This window comes from Chelonoidis abingdonii, chromosome 5, assembly GCF_003597395.2.
Source record: "Chelonoidis abingdonii isolate Lonesome George chromosome 5, CheloAbing_2.0, whole genome shotgun sequence".
Taxonomy (NCBI): Eukaryota; Metazoa; Chordata; order Testudines; family Testudinidae; genus Chelonoidis; species Chelonoidis abingdonii.
In genome coordinates, this window is record NC_133773.1 from 126,376,042 (window position 1) to 126,396,751 (window position 20,710).

General features: G+C 44.4%; 2 protein-coding genes and 1 long non-coding RNA gene across 3 annotated transcripts; 2 read left to right on the forward strand and 1 right to left on the reverse strand.

Moving 5' to 3' along the window:
- Positions 1-1,697: 1,697 nt before the first annotated feature.
- On the reverse strand, positions 1,698-7,729 carry LOC116825222 (uncharacterized). The gene is made up of 4 exons (XR_004373791.2): positions 7,548-7,729; positions 4,159-4,281; positions 3,827-4,056; positions 1,698-1,805 (listed from the first exon to the last, which is right to left on the reverse strand). It is a non-coding gene; the product is annotated as an uncharacterized LOC116825222 (long non-coding RNA).
- Positions 7,730-8,832: 1,103 nt separating this feature from the next.
- On the forward strand, positions 8,833-19,373 carry TNIP2 (TNFAIP3 interacting protein 2). The gene is made up of 6 exons (XM_032781053.2): positions 8,833-9,411; positions 13,452-13,754; positions 16,183-16,272; positions 16,642-16,905; positions 17,358-17,477; positions 18,109-19,373. Exons 1-6 carry the CDS (start codon positions 8,914-8,916, stop codon positions 18,391-18,393), a joined length of 1,560 nt encoding a protein of 519 aa, XP_032636944.1. The 5' UTR covers positions 8,833-8,913; the 3' UTR covers positions 18,394-19,373.
- On the forward strand, positions 11,499-11,915 carry LOC116825231 (histone H2B 8-like). Its single transcript, XM_032781054.2, has one exon. The coding sequence runs from the start codon at positions 11,511-11,513 to the stop codon at positions 11,913-11,915; it is 405 nt and encodes a 134-aa protein (XP_032636945.1). The 5' UTR covers positions 11,499-11,510.
- Positions 19,374-20,710: the final 1,337 nt, after the last annotated feature.

A 20,710-nucleotide genomic window follows, 5' to 3' on the forward strand; every position in this document is an offset into this window, starting at 1 on the left:
ACAGAGAGATCGGGGATTTCCTTGTTCTTTTAATTCTTTGAATGTTTCTATTTTAATTCCCAGTCTTCCCACATTAGTAGCAACTGAAAAAAATGTCACCTTGGCACTGCTTTTGTTTACCTACAACAGGGTAACTGGGTAAGTGAAGACTGTCTTCACAATAGAAGAGCTTGCAAATTAGAGAGGAAGAGTTAAAAAACATGACAGCTTATGCTGTGGCTTCATTAGGAATAAAAGATGTTCTCTTAACTTGAATGAGTTAACTTGGGTAAAATCCTAGTGAAGGCACAGCAGTTTGTAGTTTTCACATGAATTATTAGCAGGTTGAGTGAAAGACTATAGACAAGACTCTAGACTGTCTGGTATCAGAGGCCACACAAGACAGTTTACTGCCGTAGGCAAAGCTTCTGTCTTTTATCCCCCACCTCATACCCTGTTAGAAGTTCACAGCAGACCTTTAGTGCCTCCCACACTGCTGCCACCCCTGAACCTCATTCAGCTACACTGGAGGCTGACAGGGCAAACCTCAACCTGGCACTGCAGAGGCCAGGGGTGCTGGAATAGGGGGCACCAGGGGACCATGGCCCTCCCACTTTTTACCAGCCATAAGAGTGAGCAACTGGGGGAAGGGAGCAGAGGGGAGCGAGAGGGATCTTGGGCGGGGTGGGGTGTGGAGAGGCGGCACAGGAGCAGGGCCTCAGAGAGAAGGGGCTATGTGAGGGCAGGAACTCAGTAGAGGGGGATGGAATTGGCAGCATGAGGACAAAGCCTTGGGGGGTGGCGTGGTGCAGGGGTGAGGTGGCATGGGGGTGGCTGCCACTCCTGGGAGAGGCTGTTGGGCCCTGGTGAAAAGACCTTATCAGATGGAAACAGTCATAGAATATCAGGATTGCAAGGGACCTCAGGAGGTCATCTAGTCCAACCCCCCTGCTCAAAGCAGGACCAATCCCCAGACAGATTTTTGTTCCAGATCCCTAAATGGCCCCCTCAAGGATTGAACTCACAACCCTGGGGTTAGCAGGACAATGCTCAAACCACTGAGCTATCCCTTCCCCCAGTCCAACAACTCCAGCAGAATGCAACTCCCAGCTTGTAGGGTCTGGTTAATGGGCACCTCCACCATCCCTGGCTGACAAATTTTAAACAGTTCCAGGACCTTACCAAGAGGCTCATGGATTCTTTGCAGATTCCCTTTGAGGAGGTTCAAGAATCAAGAACCACATCATAAGTTGGTTGACATCCTCAGTACAGCTTCATCTGCCTGCATCTCCCTACCTGTTACTGAGCCATGCCTGGACCCTGCAAAGATTATCTGGCACTCCCTGGCCTCAATTCTGCCTACTTGCAAGAAAATGGACAAAAAATATTGTGTCCTCTCTGACCACCTCAGCCACCAAAGAGGATTCAGAAATTCGTATTCCTCTCCTCTTTGGTGGCTGAGGTGGTTAACGAATGTGGAAGGCAGCACCACACTAAATCTACACGAGGGTAGGCAACCTATGGCACAAGTGCCGAAGGTAGCACACGAGCTGATTTCCAGTGGCACTCACACTGCCCAGGTCCTGACCACCAGTCTGGGGGGGGGTCTGCATTTTAACTTAATTGTAAATGAAGCTTCTTAAACATTTTAAAAACCTTATTTATTTTACATACAACAATAGTTTAGTTATATATTATAGACTTATAGAAAGAGACCTTCTAAAAATGTTAAAATGTATTACTGGCATGCGAAACCTTAAACCAGAGTGAATAAATGAAGACTTGTCACACCACTTCTGAAAGGTTGCTGACTCACGATCTACAACCTATGAAAAAAATCATATTTGTCAGTTACTTTACAATTCAGAATAACCAGCTACCAGACATCAATGGCAAAGTACAACCACACAAATTATACCGAGCTGAACTCCTTTACAGAACATGTACCAGCAGAATACAATGCAATTCCAGGCAATTATTGCAGAAGGCCAACTGCTTGCCAGAACAACTCTGCAGGCTTCTCTTGATACTACTGATACTGCCACTCATTAGATTTCTACAGCAGAAGGTATGAGCAGGGCCTCCTGGCTTCAGCTCTCAGAATTTCCAAAGGAGGTCCAGAACATGACTGAAGACCTGCCTTTTGATGTCACTAAACTGCTTGCTGACAGCACTGGTGAATCTCTGGCATGTTAAAGGGCTCCAGGGCCACTTCATGTTCTCAGGAGATCTATACATCTACCCAAAAGAGAAAATTTAGCAGGACTCAGACAGCACAGAGATCCCAGCCTGCCCAATTCTCAAGTTTGCACAGGTCATATGAACCTCAATGCATGGGACAGAGGTTCCTGATGAGAAAACCACCCACCTCCCAACCCTTGACACAACCTCCACCTTGAAGCACCAATTTGGATGGAGTGATCCAGGTTCTGAGCTGCCAAAAACTTTCATGCCATCTGCAACGTTTCACCTGCCTTCGTCCCTTCGACAACCACCTTTATCACTTCTGGCAGGCTTGGAAGTCCACCACTATGGACATGTGGGTTTTGGAAATCATCTCCATAGGGTACTCCATCCACTTCACTTCTCTTCTACCTGACAACCCCCCTTCCCTGTCCCTCTTCAGAGACTCCTCCCATGAGAATCTGCTACAACAGGAAATAGACTCTCTTCTACTCCTGAATGCTATAGAACCAGTTCCCATGCAGCACAGAGGGAAAGAGTTTTATTCCAGGTATTTCCTGGTTCCAAAAAAAGAGTGGCAGTTGGAGACCCCTCCTGTGACACCTTTGTGAAGGCACAAAAATTCAAAGTGGTGGCACTTGCAGCAATAATTCCATCACTGGACCAAGGGGACTGATTCACAGCCCTTGACCTTCAGGATGCCTATTTCTATATACCGATCCACCCGTCACACAAAAAAGATTCCTATGTTTTACTCTCAGGCCCATTTTCAGTACAGGGAGTGCCCTTTTGGCCTGTAATCTGCTCCAAGGATCTCCTCAAAGGTCATGTCAGTAGTAGTGGCACAGCTCCGCAAAAAAGGAACACTGGTGCTCCCTTACCTAGACAGTTGGCTTCTGAAAGGTCAACTTCATGGGCAACCTGCAAAGCCATAGACCTCTATCTCAAATTGGGCCTGCAACTGATCATTCAAAAATCCACCTGGACTCTCTGCAAAAGTCAGAATTCATAGAAGCTCATCTTGATTCAGAAGCAGCAAAAAACCTGCCTCCCAGTGCACAGATTCATGGCCCTGTCCAACATAATCAACCTAATCCAGATCAGCCCTCAAACCCCAGTGAAGAACTGTCTTCAGCCGTTGGGGCATATAGCAGCTAATTCTTTTGTTATGGACCATGCAAGACTGTGAACACAATGACTTCAACAGTGGCTCAGGACTGTTTATTCAGCAAAGGGACACAGTCTAATTACACTACTTTCCACACCCACTTTCATGAAGGAATCTCTAAATTGATGGAAATACCCTCACAATGTTTGTGCAGGAGTCCCTTTCACCTGCCCTACCCCAGCAGTTATCATAACAATGGACCCATCCCTATTAGGATGGGGAGCACATCTGGACACCCACAGGGCCCAGAGCAGGTGGATGCCTCAGGAAATCACTCTGCATATCACCCTCCTGTGACTCAGGGAAGTCAAATATGCATGTCTCCAGTTTTTACCAGTAATCAGGGGCAAACACATAAAAGTCACGATGGACAACATGTCATGCATGTCCCATATCAACCAGCAAGGAGAGGCAAGATTCCCCACCCTTTGAGCTAAGACTGTCAAACTTTGGAATTGATGCATACACAATCAGATCATCATCACAGCAACTTACCTCCCAGGAGTTCAGAATGTGATGGCAGACACACTCAGCAGGCACTTCTCTCGAGACCATGAGTGGGAGATAGACCTCATCATACTTCATCACTATTCCGGCAATGGGGCACCCAGTTCTGCTCTGGAGGCAGGCTGAACCACTGATCCTTGGGGGATGCCATTCACCTTCAGTGGTCATCAGGTCTACTGTATGCATTCCCTTCAACTCCTCTAATATCCAAAGTCCTACTAAAAAAATAAAAAAGGACAAAGCCAGAGTTATTCTAAGAGTCCCAACCTGGCCTAGACAAACATAGTTTCCTTACTTGACACAGCTGGCCATTCACTCACCAATCACTCTCCAGGTAGCTCCTCATCTTCTCTCTCAGGAATGTGGGAAGATCCTTCACCCCAAGATCGGAGTTCTTTGCCTCAAAGCATGGTTGGTCAATGGTTCACGAGATTAGAAATGACCTGTTCAGAGGAAGTAAAAAGAGTGCTATTACACAGCAGAAAAGCATGTACGTATTACATTTACTTATAAAAATGGGCAAGATTTGCTTGCTGGTGTGACCTCAAACACATTCCACTGACGCCTTCATTTTGCTGCAGACATAATGGATTACATTCTAGAACTAAAAAACTTGGGGCTGTTGCTAAGTTTTTAGCGTCCACTTGGAAGCCATCACGCGTTTCCATTCTCCAAAAGAAGATTATTCTGTATTTGTGCATCCAACAACGATGAGGTTCCTCACGGGGCTCAGATATCTCTTTCCACTAGTCAAACATCGTACTCTGGTTTGGGACCTCAATCTGGTTCTTAAACATCTTACAAGATCTCTGTCTGAACCGATGGCTACCTGTTCACTCCTACATTTGTCGATGAAAAAGGTGTTTCTGGTAACCATCATGTCCGTTCAACGAGTTGGGGAAATAGGGGCCCTTATGGCACATCCCCCTTTCATAATATTTTTCAAAGACAAGGTCACATTATGACCACACCCCAAGTTTTTACCAAAAATATCTTCCAAGTTCAGGGGTGCTGGAACAGAGGGTCCAGGAAGCCATGGCATCCCCTACTTTTTACCAGCCCAAAGGGTGAGTGATGGGAAGAGGGGGCGGAGAGGAGTGAGTGGCGGGGGTAGGGTCTTGGAGGGAAGAGGTGGTGTGGAAGTGGGGCCTTAGGAGAAGAGGCAGTGCAGGGGCAGGATCTTGAGGGGAAGGGGCAGCACAAGGGTGGGGCTTTGGGGGGAAGAGGCAGGGGCTCAGGGAAAAGGGGCTGCATGGTGTGTGGGGGTGGGGTCACAATTCGGGCACCTGTGCCCATAGCCATGTCCATAGCTTGAGCCAAAGTAATGGTAGCAGAGAGAGCTGACAGTACTATGAATCTCAAATGCCCTGATGGCGACCAAGTGGTCTTTTTTTGGTACTGAGTCTAAAGAGGTAGATCTCTTCTTGCCGCCTTGCTCCCCTGTCAGTACCAATGGTCTATCAGAGCCCAAAATTTTGGGGTCTCTAGGCATAACAGAGCCCTCGGTAGCTGAGGAATCAGCAGCCTCATGGGTACCAGGTCAGAGACCAATGGGAGCCGAAGTGACTGGAGTCACCGGCAACTTCAACTTCCACCGGCAACCTCCTATCAGGAGAAGTTGTGGTATGGTGTTTGGAAGTCTTATGAGAGGAATCTTAGGTCTTTGGGGAGTGAGCCTTGGAGATGATACAGGTAGCTGATTTACTTGGAGACTGGCATACAGAGGGCGGGGGGATCTCCTAGCCTGGATCATGGGCCAGTTGCAGTGAGCTCTCCATTATGAGGAGTTGAAATGTGATCTCCCTGTTTTTTCTGGCTCTAGATTTTAACGTGAGACAGAAGTTGCACTTTTGGGAAACATGAGATTCTCCAAGGCAACAGAAGCACTGGGAGTGTCCGTCACTCATTGGGATTGCCTCTTGGCATGACAGACAACATTCAAAACCGGGAGAACCAGGCACACCCTCCCAGTAAAGTAAAACTCCCAGGTGAGAAACTATCTAAAAAACTGTATATAAAAAGTTGTAGGAAGTTAAGTTTTTTTAAACTACTACAGCTAAAACTACTACTAAGTACCAACCACCATTAAGAACAAGTATAATAAACTAGCTACTAAAAGAGCTAAGGGGACAGAATTGAGCTAAAACTTAACGTGGACAACTGCTAAGGCTCTGTCTCAGGCTGAGGCAGCAACTGAAGGCAGTTTGCCCATACAGTGCTATATAGCAATAGCATAGAGCACAAGACTGAGTAACTCATGGGTGGATCAAACAGATATCACCAATGAAAGGTGGAGGGGGCGAGAGTGCACCCAGAATGGAGCCCTCACAGAAATACTACTTGAAGAAGAATTTGCAATTACCTCAACTTTTCAGTCTCATAATTTTTCATGATCCAGCAGAGATTATTCTCAATGGTATTGAATGGACAAAATGAATTAAACATCAAACACATTGTAATGCTGTGCATTGGGCAAATGCTTGGTATACAGTATCTATTTGTTACAGAAGGTCTTCTTTGACTTTACATGTTGGCAATACTTGTATAGCTAGTTGTGCCAATAAAGTATTTTTAAACACTACTTTTCTAATTAAGCTCAAGCTCCTTCCTGTCATTCTCTGAGGCAACTGAATGATGTCTTCTGGTTTCATTTAATGACTAACTTAAATCCTGTGTGTCCCTTTTCACAGGGCCAAATGCCAAGGCAGTTAGTCTGGTTTTACTGAGGGTATGTCAACACTACTGCTTATGTCGATATAAGTTATGTTGCTCAGAGGTGTGAATAAGCCACCCCTGGAACAACATAAATTACACTGACCTAAGCACTGGTGTGGACAGCTTCTCCCACTGCTTGTTGGGGGTGGATTGACGGGAGAGCTCTCTCTCATTCGCTTAGAGCGGCTACACTAGAGAAATTACAGCAGCGCAGTTGCACAAGTGCAGCTGTGCCACTGTAACCTTTCTAGTGTAGCCATAGCTTTAGACTCACATGGAGGTCAATGAGTCTGGCACATTGTCAGTATTATGGAGCCATGTAGTCATGGCTTTACAGTTAAGGTTGGAGTTTCTCAGCGTTTTACAAAGGAATAGATGGGCTGCTTTTTTGGCTTGAATTAGATTTATCAGACCTGGTCAACACAGTTTGTGGATTTTTTTTAACTGATGTTATACTATACAGCCCCTGAGCGCGGGGCATATTTATACTGATCTAAAGGTGCCCCACATCTTGTATAACTTATTCCCCTTCCTGCCTGGTAATAACCTGAAGTGGCCAAACTGTGGCTCACAGTTAAAATGTGGTTCACAGAATCCCACGTTCCCCCACTCTTCGTCTACTGGGAGTGGGGGAATTTGGGGCTTCTGCCAAAGACGACTGGTGGCTGCTGAGGGCAGGGGGCACAATTTAAAGGTCTGGCCTACTAAGGTTGCCAACTTTCTAATCGCACAAATGCCAACACCATCGCCCCGCCTCTTCTCTGAGGCTCCACCCCCACTCACTCCACCCCCCCCATTGCTTGCTCACTCCCACTCACTTTCACTAGGCTGGGGCAGGGGTTCAGAGTGTGGGAGGGGGCTCTGGGCTGTGGCAGGGGGTTGGGGTACAGGGGTGCGAGCTCCAGGAGTTTGGATGCAGGAGGGGCTCAGGGCTGGGGCAGGGGGTTGTGGTGCGGGAGGGGGTGAGGAGTGCAGGCTCTGGCTAGGCACTTACCTTGGGAGGCTCCCGGAAGGGGCCAGCATGTCCACCTCCTAGGCTCACGGGCAGCCAGCCAGCTCTGCGCACTGCCCCTGCCTGCAGGCACTGCTCACCGCAGCTCCCATTGGCCGAGAACTGCTACTGGCTGTGGAGTCAGCACTCAGGGCGGGGGCAGCACGCAGAGACCCCCTGGCCACCCCTATGCCTAGGAGCCAGAGGGACATGCCGATCATGTCCTGGAGCTGCGCAGAACTTGAGCCTGAGCTTGCCTTAACCCCCTCCCCCGGACTTTTAGCAGCCTATTAAAATCTCCCGGACTGCTTTCAATAGTCACCGACCAGGAGATCAATGCCAATTCCAGTAGCAGGCCAATTGCTACACCGGTGTAGTGACACTGATACAACTAGTGTGTGGCCGAGGCATTTCATGAAGCTCCTGGCGTCCTCAACTCTTTCCGAAGATAAGATGGCTGTGAATGTAGTGACCTGCCTGGGCACAGTGATCACTAACAAACTGTCCTAGCAAAGGGGCACCACCATGCCTGCCACTGCCCAGGGGCATACAGCAGACCCCCCAGGGCGATGCTCCCCACCCCTCCCGTGGCGTTGCCAACTCTCCAGGAATTAAAGCGTAACCTTTCATGGACCACATCATGTGGTGCAACCTGCACGAACACAGCCAGCCCAAACTGGCAACCCTGCGGCCTCCCCCGGGGGCGGGGTGGCTGTCCCCGAGCGCCAGCATCCCCTGGCAGGGCACCGCCGGCCAGGGATGAGCGCAGCCCCGGGGGCACTGGGTAGCCCAGAGAACGCGCCCCCTCCCCCGCCATGCTCACTGCGCCGGCGCAAACTCGCCCCGCCCCTCGCGTCTGCGCGTGCGCCCCAGGCCGGATCCCGGCGCTGAGGGAGGTGGAGAGAGGCGCTGCCTCGCTGCTGGCTCGTCCGCGGGGAACGGCCGGGAGCTGCCGCTTAGCGCCCGCTGCGGGGAAGCCCCGCCAGGAAATTCCCGGGGGTAGCTCCGGCTGGGACGCCGCGGGCCTTACGCAAGGCCGGGCTGCCCCCTCCCCCAACCCGGCTGCCACAGCCCCGCGCGGGATCCCAGCGACACCTCTCAGCCCCCTTCTCCCCGGCTCGCTTCGCGCCTTCCCCCGCCCCGGGGTTCCCCTCCCCTCGCTGGGCTGCGGGCCCCGCCCCCCGGGGCGGCCCCTCCCTGCTGGCGGTGCCGAGCAGCCCCTGCCCGCCCGGCCGGACGATAAGAGGCGGTGGGGGCCGCGCCCAGCTAACGCCGAAAGGCTCTTATCTGCTCGCGAGCGCGGCGGCGGCGGCTGAAGGGAGCGGAACTAGCAGCACCTCGGCCCGTGCCCGGCTCCCCTTGGATTTATATGCAGCTGGGGGGGTTATTGTTCTGCCTGCTGGAGGAAGAGAAGCGGCCGCGGGGTGATCTGTGCTCTCTTTCCCCCACCATGTGCTCAGTGAACGAGGACAGCAGCACGGACCCCCTGGTAGCCCGGTGCAGGCAGCTGGAGGAGACCGTGGAGAAGCTGCTCCTGGAGAACAAGAGCCTAAAGAGCAAAGTGCCTCGGTACAAAGCCATCTGCAACCTGTATCACGAGTCCGGGCAGCAGCTGAAGCACCTTCAAATGCAGCTGTCAGCCAAGGAGGCGATGATCGGGGAGCTGAGGGCGAGCGTGGCCAAGTACCAGGCTGTCCAACTGGGAGCAACACAGGAAGAGGAGCAGCAGCCATCGCCACCTGGGGGAAAGTTTGTTGAACCTGCTAAATCTCTAGTGGAAAGTTTAATAGATCAGGTTGGCCAAATGAAGCAGCAGCTTCAAGACAGCGAGAGAATTTCAGCACAGAAGGTGGAAACTTTGAGCCAGGTAAAAACACAAATGTACTAAAATAACGTTTGTATTTACAGGGAAGAGTGCCTTCCCCTGGCTGTCCCTTGCAAAGGGCTGAACTCAATTTTGTCTTCAAAAAGTTGCACACTTGTGAGCCAGGACAATGTAGCCCCAGTTAATATGAAAGAGTTATTTCTAAACCCATTTTTAAGAGAAGGCTAAGATTTTCAACAGTGAGTACCTAAAGTTAAACACCCTATTTGAAAGGGGCTTGGGTGCCACGATGTGTGGTATCTGCCCCCCTTAGTTTAGGTCACTAATTTAGATGCCTAAATATCGATTTACGACCCTAAGTTTAGATGCTCTAGATGGTGGATTTGGTTTAGGTGACTTGTCCAATGTCACACAGCAAGCTAGTGAAGGGGCTTGGATTAGAGTCCCGAAGTCAAATTTGCCAAACCATCTGCAACCACTAGGTAACTTGTCATCTTCAAATACTTTCAAGACAGCATCACTTAATATAACCAATGTATAATCACCATGCACTTCAGGGCACTGATTGAATTGTGGGAACATGTCATGTCAAGCAAAAAGTAGTTGCCAGAGATGTCAGTCTCTGCAATTTCTATATGCTACATTTAAATGATATTTTTAAATGTAATTTAATTTTTTCATGCTGCTATCAAGATGAGATTTACAGCCAGCACACTAGCTAGTGTACATCTTTATGTAATCTCACTAGTTTGCACAATTAGAGTGGAAGATTATTGGAAAAGATGAGCGCAAATAAATTTTTAAATATTTTATTGGAAGTAGTTATTTTTCACTCCATAACCTAAATCCACAGTGCCAACATTTCTTGATTAAAAGGCATTTAAATGGGATTTTTTTAGTTCTTCCTTTCCTCCCCTTTGTCTGCTTCTTGAACTGTTCATCAGCCCATCTATACACCAGACTTAGCATTTCGGTTGTAACAATTGCAACTAGTTGGCAATCTGTTGTGGGGGAAAGAGAGGAATCTAAACTTTCCTCCTTTCTGGTTAAAAACATCTTAACTCTCTGGAAAAAGTATTTTACTGTTAACTATTTCTCTTTGGTAATGAAGCAGCCTGGTGCGTGTGAAGGGAGTTCCAAACCAGAAAATATTGGAAACTGAAACAAATAGTCTTGTGACAAGTAATCATGTTTCCCAGATGCTGCAGTTCTCTTTAGACCTGTTCAGGCTTTGAGACTTGTAATAAAACATGTCACTGTTCTGTACAGTGTGCAACTTGGGGTATGTCTAGGTATTTACAGCTCTGTCAGCACTGCTGTCTGAGTACCTAGTGAGGCAGGTTGATCAATGTCTTATGCTGTAAACTACCTAGGAAGTGCAACACCAGCCAGCAAAGCATAGCTAGAAATAGCCTTTTGTTCTTCAAGTGGATTTTTAAGCTTGTCAAATCCTTTTAAAACATTCAATATTTGTATTGGGTTTGATATAGTTGTGGGATTGTTCTGAATCCCAGACACAGTGTATTCTTTCCCTTAAGTCCTCAAAGGCACCAATCTGCAGTAAGTACATGGCAGCATTTCATTTTCTAATTACTACAGTTAACATTTAAAATAAGTGCTTTCTGCTGCAGCTTTAAAACTGGACTAGTCAGTATAAGTTTTGATTTTAGAAGTGAACATTTTAAATGCAATTTATTACAAGGCTCTCAAGAGGTAACCCAGTGTTTTTACACATGGGGCTTGGAAACTGAGTTCATGCTCTGCTTTTCCATTGTATTCTTCCATTGGAGAACCAAGATTTGATCTCCTGAGGAATTAGCGGGGATATTGCATCGCAATCTTCCACCCCCACCCCTTCACCTCCAAAAAATGGGACATATTTTGCAAGATGTACTATGGCTTTTGCCTCCATAACTTCTGGTCTACTCTGGGATCCAGGACAACTTGTAGGTACAGTATGTCTAGTGTGTGGGAGTGAACCTTCCAGCCTGGGTCCACAGTCTTATGTTAGCAGGGCTCATGCTAGCACTTTAAAAATAGCGGTATAGAAGGCTCTTTGAAGTTGTGGCTTGGGCTCTGAAGCCCACCCCACTCCCTAGGCTTCAGAGCCTGTTCTGTTGGAGGGATACTTAGCTGTTAAAATGCCTGAGCTGGCAAAATCTGCTGCTGCTCCCAAGAAGGGGTCTAAGAAGGCCGTGACCAAGATCCAGAAGAAGAGAGATAAGAAACGTAGAAAAACTATGAAGGAAAGTTATTCAATTTACGTGTACAAAGTGTTGAAGCAAGTTCATCCAGACACCGGCATTTCTTCTAAGGCCATGGGGATCATGAACTCTTTTGTAAACGACATTTTTGAACGTATCTCTGGGGAAGCATCTCGTCTGGCACATTACAACAAGCGTTCGACCATCACTTCCCGAGAGATCCAGACCACTGTGCAACTGCTTCTGCCGGGGGAGTTGGCCAAACACTCGGTGTCTGAGGGTACAAAGGCTGTTACAAGTACACCAGCTCTAAGTAAAGATCAACTTCAAAGTGCTGTCTAGACAGCTATTTTTTAAGAGCACTAGCCTGATCTCTTTCTCTCCTCACCCCCAACGGCCCATGTCTCCTGCTTGTTCCAAAATGCTGTGTAGACATACTAGCACAGGAGTCGGCAATCGTTCAGAAGTGGTGTGCTGAGTCTTCATTTATTCCTCTAATTTAAGGTTTCGCGTGCCAGTAATACATTTTAGCCTTTTTAGAAGGTCTCTTTCTATAAGTCTGTAATATATAACTAAACTATTGTTGTATGTAAAGTAAATAAGGTTTCAAAATGTTTAAGAAGCTTCATTTAAAATTAAATTAAAATGCAGAACTCCTTGGACTGGTGACCAGGACCTCGGCGGTGTGAGTGCCACTGAAAATCAGCTCGTGTGCCACCTTTGGCACCCGTGCCATAGGTTGCCTACCCCTGGTACTAGCAGATTCTGGGGGAGTGATGTTCTATCAGCTTTCTTTATAGCTGTTGTCCTCCAATTTCTTTCACCTGCTAACAATTTAAGTGGGAGCATAGGAAGTTAGTGCTCACTGGGTCCGTGTTAATATACAGGTACTCTAAATTTCATTTACAATTTAAGTACATGATGATGCCAGAGATGGGCTGCCCTCTGGACCCCAACAAATCCCAAACCCTTCAAACCACTCAGAGAGGGGCTTCCATGTGTTAAGGGAGGTAATGTTACAGAGCTTCCAATTCCATGAAACTTTATTGGCACAACAAGATATACAAGCATTGCCGAAGTTAAGAAAATGCAGATCCCCCAGGTATTTGTCAGGCAGATATAACCCACCCCAGGATAAAGTTACACATTCTGTGTGGGGTTTGTTCCTCTGTCATTACTGTTCCTGATAAAGTTACTATGTAGAATTATCTTTGCTGTCTCTCAGGATCAGGCATACTATTTGCTTTGATGAAATTTATAGTCCCTGATAGCATAAAGAAATTATTTTCTACCAGCTTATAGTTTGGGACACTTGGAGTATAAGAGCCAAACAGAGGTCTTTCATCGCACCCTAAAAGTGGTTGGCAAACTACAAGCTAGCTATGCTGCCTGCATCAGAAGCATAAGTTATAGTGCATAAAATGTCATCCTTGTATAAGTATGTAGTATGTTTTTGAGAAAGTGGGATAACTGCCCTAATTTAAATATTTTCCTTAAAAAAAGCCTGTAGTGATTGTCCTGAAATAGCAAATAAAAGGTTTGAAACAATCTGCCGTTCATAGTGTATTGACAAATCCTTTTCTGCATACCAACTATTTTCTGACCTAGGATATCTGTGTAAGCATATTTTCATGAAAATGTAAAATGAGAACTAGAAAGACATTGTAGACCAAGGCCACATTCAGGAAACTTGATGAAAAGTAACTTTTAAATGAGTGGTCTTGTTTAATGGTAACAAAATATGGTACTAATGACATTCCTGAACAGTGGACTTAAGTTATTCTTAAACAATGATGAGAAAGTTCACTTTTATAAACCTCTTGGCTTGAGAGTTCATTTTGTGTTCTCAAATACGTCAATTTTACCCCCAATATTTAGGAAGTACAGAAGCTGAATCGGCAACTAGAAGAAAAAGACAGAGATATACAACAGATAATAAGCCAGCCACAGTATGAAAAAGAGAGAGAAATCTTACAACTCCAGAGAAGCTTGGCAGAGAGAGAGAAAGTCCAGGCCACAAGTGAAGTACTGTGTCGTTCACTCACCGATGAAACTCACCAACTTCAACGTAAATTGGCATCCACAGCAGAAATGTGTCAGCAGCTGGCAAAATGTCTAGAAGAAAAGAGAAAAGACAGAGGGTATTTAGAGGAGCATATTCCCATTGACAGATCCAATCAGGTACACTTAATACATTTTCTGTCAACGTGAATAATTTGGAGGGAGGGATGTTAAATTGTAAGCAACTGTTAATGCAATAGTTCTAAGAGTTATTTCTCACTTTCCCCAATCTCTTCAGCTACAGTGAAGAGGAAAGGAGAATCTTCTCACAACCTTAACTGTTGGTATTTGTTATTGAGAGATGGAAGCTGTTTTTGATAATTTCTGTCCAAATGTCATGTACATTTTTCCCATCCGTCATTTATCTCTAGTAGTCAAAGCCTCTTTTGGTAGGTGCCATAAGCATCCTTTTCCAAAGCGTTAATATTATGTTTACACACTTACTATTCGGTAAACCAACGGAGACAAGAGCAGAGCACTAGAGGGTGCTGTGCTGTTGGTGGTGACTTTCCTTGGACAAGAGACAAAAATGAGGCCCTTAGGGGTATGTCTGTGCCACAGGTTCTCAAACTTCATTGCACGATGACCCCCTTCCGACAACAAAAATTACTACATGACCTGCAGGGGTGGGGCAAAGCTCAAGCGTCAATGCCCTGTGTGGGGGAAGCCAAAGCATGAGCCATACCATCCTGGGGTGGGGAAACCAAAGCCCAAGGGCTTCCACCCCAGGCTGGAGGGGGTGGGGCAGCTGCAGCCTGAGCCAAGCCACCCTGGGCAGTGGGGCTTGTGCTTTGACTTCAGCTCTAGGGTCCCGGCAAGTCTAACACCAGCCCTGGCAACCATTAAAATGGGATCGCAACCCTCTTTGGGGTCCTCACCCATAGTTTGAGGATCACTAGTCTGTGCAGTTAGGCACCCGTAGCTGGCCTGTGCCAGATGACTGAAGCTCATGGGGTGCAAGCTAAAGAGCTGTTTAATTGTGTGCTCTAGCACTCTGAGATCCTTCCATCTCACAGCCTCCAGCTCAAGCCCAAATACATACTATGCTGTGTGAGTCCTAGTCAGCTGCCAATGTCTAACTGCAGTGTAGATGTATCCTTGGACCACAAAAATCAAGTTGGCTTAAATATCATAAGATTTTAAAAATTTGCATTAATTTTTTTCTGATTCATTGAGCTTTGGTGTGTGATCATTTTCCATTTAAAATTCAGCCCTGCACACAAAATGTAGGCCTCACTCTTGGGGAAGGATTAAAACACTGGCCAGGGAACCAGGAAACAAAACCAGTTCCTTGCTCTGTCAGACTAGTGTGTAGCTGTGGATAAATTATTTCATTTGTGACTTAGATTTTCTACCTATAGTGGAGATAATATAAAGCCACGCAGCCTTGCTCAGGTAAATTCCTTAGTGTTTGAGAGGTGCTTAGATGCTACAGTGATAGCCAAGAAACACCTACCAAGAATCCCCACTTCACTGATAGCAGTCTGATTTCAGTTTCATTGAAAGCCTTGGGAGATGGCAGTCTTAAATAATAGTAAAAATTTACAAGAGAAACCCTACTGTTCCCAAAATGAAGAACTACTTTAAAAAAAAATCAGTTGATTCATGACAGTTATGAGTTGGCAACTCTTGATGATTGAATATACATTATAATCCCCATAAGAAATGGGATATTAAACCAGATGCTGTGGTGACATTCTTGAACAAAATGATTAATCAAGATTCTTCTTGAAGTTGAAAGCAGATGAAAGTAGTGCTCACATCTTGTCCTAAGCTGCTGTTACTGAATCTTTTAAAAGAGCTGTGAATTTCAGTGATCTCTGTGGAGAGTTTAAATTTGTAAAGTGCATTGGGAGCCTTTGTGATGAAAGATGCTCCAGTAATGTAAAATATTACTGTGTGAATAGCTGGAGGCTGACCTGAATGGAAAGAAAAACTGATTGTTTAATGGGACTTGAAATTTTCAGCAGTGTGATATTTTATGTGTAACTGAAATATCCATCTCTCTAAGTAGTAAGTTTTCAGTCTAATAATTAGCTTACCTTGTACAGTGGGGACTTCCCTGTCAAAGAGAAATTCAGATGTGAGTCTTAGTTCATTCTAGGGAATTTTTTACAAAAATGCTTTATTACTCATGTACTTTGGTGTCTTTTTTTTTTTTTTTAACAGATGACATTTCTTAACGTCCAAAGGCATGTAATTAAATCAAAAGCTCAAAACTTCTACTCATAAATTTATCAAGCAGCTTTATTATTTTTTGTTCTCATTTGCTTAAAGTCGCAGCAAGCCAAAGGGAATGAGTTTGTGGCTGCTGGTGGTTTTTGTTTTGTGGTTTTTCAGGTGGACTATTTTCCCTTATGTTAAAGCAAATTTAATTCTTTAAAAAAGCTTACCAGCAACTGATCTTATAATGAGCTAATTCAAAACATGTTTGAATAGCTTAAGGAAGAAAAATGGAGGATACTTGTGCTATTTTTAAAATGAAGCTGTGAATACATCTTAGAGGTTTGTGGTTTTTAATCAAAGTAATGCTTGCTTTGTCTGACAGCTACAATTTTCAGAGAATAAAACTTCACCCCAAACAATTATTTGCCAACTACAGGAGGAAAACAGGAAGTTACAACAAAAAGTGTTTCATGTAAGTATATTTTTTAGTTTGTAGAATTAGGATTTGATTATACATTTTCAACTACAGTAAATTCCCACTAACAAACCCTAATTTAACTTAACCCTAATGGCACCTTTATGCAGACCCTGAATAGTCTCAATAAAAAATACTAGCTAGCATGTAATCTTTGTTCCCTTGGCAAATACAAATCCTCAATACATAACCTAGCTGCCATTAAACACACAGAAGTTGAGTCAGAGTGTAACATGTTTAAGAATTCTGTTTCTGTCCTAACAACACATCAGCACCACTCACTGTAATCCTTCTCTGAAAGCTTTTGCTTGCAACAGTTTGTTCTAAGGTGTATATTTTTATTTTTTAATTTTCTGGTGCTCTCAGGTGGAAGACTTAAATACAAAGTGGCAGGCGTATGATGCTAGTAGAGAAGAATATGTGAAACGACTCCACCTACAGCTGAAAGAACCGAAGTCTCAACCTGAACAACAGCAAAGAAATTCAGAGCTGATGCAGAAGGAGATTTCTCGGTTGAACAAATTACTGGAAGAAAAAATGAATGAATGCATAAAAGTAAAGCGAGAGTTAGAGGATGTGAAGAAGGCTAAAGATGGAGATCGTGAGCGTGTACAAATGCTGGAGCAACAGGTCATTAGATCTACTCTTTGATCAGACTTGCTTGATTTAGGAATTAAGATTTTTCTCAGCAAAAGATGGGAAAAAAGTTCATTAATAACTTTAAATTGATTTTTCTGATTTGGCACTTGGACATAGGGTGTCTGTACAAATTGCAAAGGTGGCGGCAGCAGCAGCACAAAGGGGTGCACACACTTGCAAGTAAAATTCAGTATTGGAGGAATTTTGTGATAGCTTTATTTTCTTCCAACACAAAATATCAGTATTTTTGTAAATTCTGTATATCTAGTACTGTTAAGTGCAGACATACTGTAGAAAAGAATACTTGCACTCTGAGCCAATTTTATGGAGTATTAGTTTAAATATTAGAGATGGGCGAATCTATAATTCGTTTACAAACTATGACCTCTACTAACTCACAACTCTCAGTAAATGGCTAACGTATTTAAATGATTCATTTTCAGGTACTTGTTTACAAGGATGATTTCACATCTGAAAGAGCAGATCGAGAGCGTGCACAAAGTAAAATACAGGAACTTCAGGCAGAAGTTGCTTGTCTACAGCACCAGCTAACCAGGAGACAGGTAAAGAAATCTAGAAAGGCAAGATATTAAACCAAGTTGTTTTCATTAAGAAGAGAAACTCAACCTGAAAATCAGATGCACCCCAAAAAAGCCCCTCCAAAACATACCAATAAATCATGGACAGTTTTTTTTGTTCAAATATCTTAAATTCAGAGGTGTCAGAGCTGTAACTGCTAAATCCCATACCTGTATTTCAGAACTTCAGTTCTAGAGGAATTGTCTTCTCCTATTTATATAACGCCTCCTATTAGTCCCAGTTTCCCTTCTTTGTTGAATCAGCACAACTGGAAATATTATTTCTTCTCATGGATTTAGACACTGTACCAGTTCAGTACAAAGAGGGAATAGGTGGAACTTGCTTGTTTTTTAATATCAGTTATTGTTGCACATGATACTTGACCCCCAATCACTTATTTTATGTAGGTCTTATGATTGTTTGGAACTTAATCACCTTTCAGTCTCTGGCTCTGATTGCTTTGAGTTTCAGTTAAAAATCTTTATATGCATCACCTTATGGATCTTGTCAGCCTTATCAAAATATTGTCAATACTAGAATTTTAGATTAACCCTTTTGGGGTCAAAATTGGATTTTTCTGATATTGATTTTTTTAAAATTATTTTAATTTTGTAGGAATCAAGAGATACAACTGGTCATGTTAGAGTTCACTCTGGGAACCAAAATCATCGTGTGTATGTACAGACAAATGTTGAACATCTACTGGGCAACAGCCAAGTCCAGTCAGGCGTGAGGAGAACAGGTTCACAATCTGAACAACCTGCTACACGCACAGACAGTGGGAGTTCAGGGTCAGAGAGAAGAGGACAGGGTGAACTTCAGTGCCCTCATTGCATGAGGTTCTTCAATGATGAACTCAGTGATGAATTTCTCAGACATGTTGCTGAATGTTGTCAATAACCTGACCTGAGAAGTGCAATCAAATGTCAAATCAACCACTACTTGATACTGAGAAAACAGCACTTTGAGATGTATACTACAGTACCAATTAATGTTGTTTATATTTTTAATATTTATCATCCGGTTTGGATGTTTGACTGACTCATCTAAGCATAAATTCAGTGCTTAGAGAAATTCGATGCTGAAATTGATTTGAGGACAGCTTAATGAAAGAAGTTGGTTACTAATCTACAATAAGGACAAAAAAAAATGAAGTAATTCATTTTAAATGGCCATAATGTGGGATGTTAGGAACCAGCACGATGAGAAATGTCTACCTCTTAGTTCATTCCACCACCTGTTGGACTTCAACATAAATCAAGCCATTTTGCAAAGAATGGAAATATACAAATTAACACTCCAACAAATGTGAGTGTAACAAATGCAAACCTGCTACAAGCCAAAAGTGCTGGATGGGCTCAGAGCAGACAGACTTAACAAGCAAAAGTCTGATTCTTTGCACGTGTGGCAATCTGAAATATTTAAAAAGGGTAAAGAGTGACAGTATCTTAACTGGATTTGAAATCTGGATGCCTTCCTTTTCACAGATACAGCCATATAGGGAAGAGTGGCAAAAATGGTAAGGTAGGGAGGAAAAGCTTACCTGTGCCATATCTGGGGTACAGTTGAATAGAGACATCTCATTTGTCACTACCTTGAGTCTGTTAGGCATTTTAATACAACAGAATGAAATTAATCATGTCTCTGTCAGACCGAGTTTTTATTTATCACTTGCACTGAATGTGAGGAAAATGTTAAGGTACTAGTTACTCTGATCTAAACCCTCTTTTTGCACTGAAATATATTGCACAGGGATTAATTATTTTTTTTCTTGTGCTAGAAAGTGACTGTACATACGTGAATACAGTTTGTATACAAATATTTTTAAATTGTCAAACTTTTATTTTTATAATAAAATACTGGGGGAGTAGTTGCTTTTACTGGGTTAGTAATCTGCTTCAGTGGAAAATAGTCTAAATGCAGCTGGACTTATTTCTGGCTTCAAATAAGAGTTACCACATTACTTTATACATAAGCTGCTGTTACAGAAAATAAATTCCTTATCATACACTATTTTCCAAGAGTAAGTGCTAAGTAATTGGAGAGGAAGGATGAGCCTGGGGTTAAGGTGCTCGTTTGGGAACTAGGTTGTCTCCCATGATCAATTCCTTCCATGCCACAGACTGAGGAACTTGTACAAGTTAATTACTTCCTGTGCCTTAGTTTCCCATCTGTAAGAGGGAAAATAGCATTCCGTACCTCACAGGGCTCTTGAGACTAAAGAGTAAAGAATGTGAGGTGCTCAGCTACTGTGGCAGTGAGGGCCATCTAAGTACCTAACAGATATATAGAGCTTGGGCTTGGAAAAAAATGTACCTCACCATGACAAGGCTGGAGTCTAAAGTGGGTAGGGGAAAAACCCTGCACCAGCAGGCTGTCTCCAAATTAAAGGATCACTACTCAGTACTGTATAGTGTGTGTTTTGCATATCATTACTTACCTTGATTCACTTCATTCCTCTCCACTCATCTCCATTTCCTTTAACAGGTCAGAGTACAGCTTGTCTGACATTCTTTCTCCTTGCTGTAGCGTACTTGTCTGTTTTTCCTCTCTCTCTCTCTCTCCCCCTGCCCCGATGTCCTATTAACTGCTGTCATATGCCCATCACAGCACTTGGAGATACTAGGTATCTCATAACTAGACAGCTAGTAATAATAGACTGAAGGGAAGGAGACACGCTGTCCAGATGAGATGCTGTCACAGGGCCCCTCTGTCACTATCGAGTGAACAGTGCCCAGTCAGTTCAGGTGGTTTTACAGTCAAACACACACTGGGCTGTTTCTTTCACCAAGGTATGTATTTATTCTCTTACACAGTAGTACTGTGCACTGTGGGCTTACAGCAAGCATAGGTTTCCCTACAGCCCTCACTCCTCAGCCCAGGCTCACCCTGTGAGCTTTCTACTGAGCTGCCCTTGCTTGCTTTTTCCCTCTTTTAGGGTACGTCTGCATTACGGGATTATTCCGATTTTACATAAACTGGTTTTATAAAACAGATTGTATAAAGTCGAGTGCACGCGGCCACACTAAGCACATTAATTCGGCGGTGTGCATCCATGGTCCGAGGCTAGCGTCGATTTCCGGAGCGTTGCACTGTGGGTAGCTATTCCATAGCTATCCCATAGTTCCTGCAGTCTCCCCTCCCCCTTAGAATTCTGGGTTGAGAGCCCAGTGGCTGATGGGGCAAATATTGGCGGTGTGATTCTGGTAATGTCTCA

What these genes read in the sequence shown, in the direction of transcription:
- TNIP2 (XM_032781053.2), top strand. Translation starts at nt 8,914, where the DNA reads ATGCAGCTGGGGGGGTTATTGTTCTGCCTGCTGGAGGAAGAGAAGCGG. An exon ending in CCATTGACAGATCCAATCAG is followed by an intron (nt 13,755 to 16,182) that starts GTACACTTAATA and finishes TTTGTCTGACAG; the next exon opens with CTACAATTTTCAGAGAATAA. An exon ending in ACCAGCTAACCAGGAGACAG is followed by an intron (nt 17,478 to 18,108) that starts GTAAAGAAATCT and finishes TTAATTTTGTAG; the next exon opens with GAATCAAGAGATACAACTGG.
- LOC116825231 (XM_032781054.2), top strand. Translation starts at nt 11,511, where the DNA reads ATGCCTGAGCTGGCAAAATCTGCTGCTGCTCCCAAGAAGGGGTCTAAG.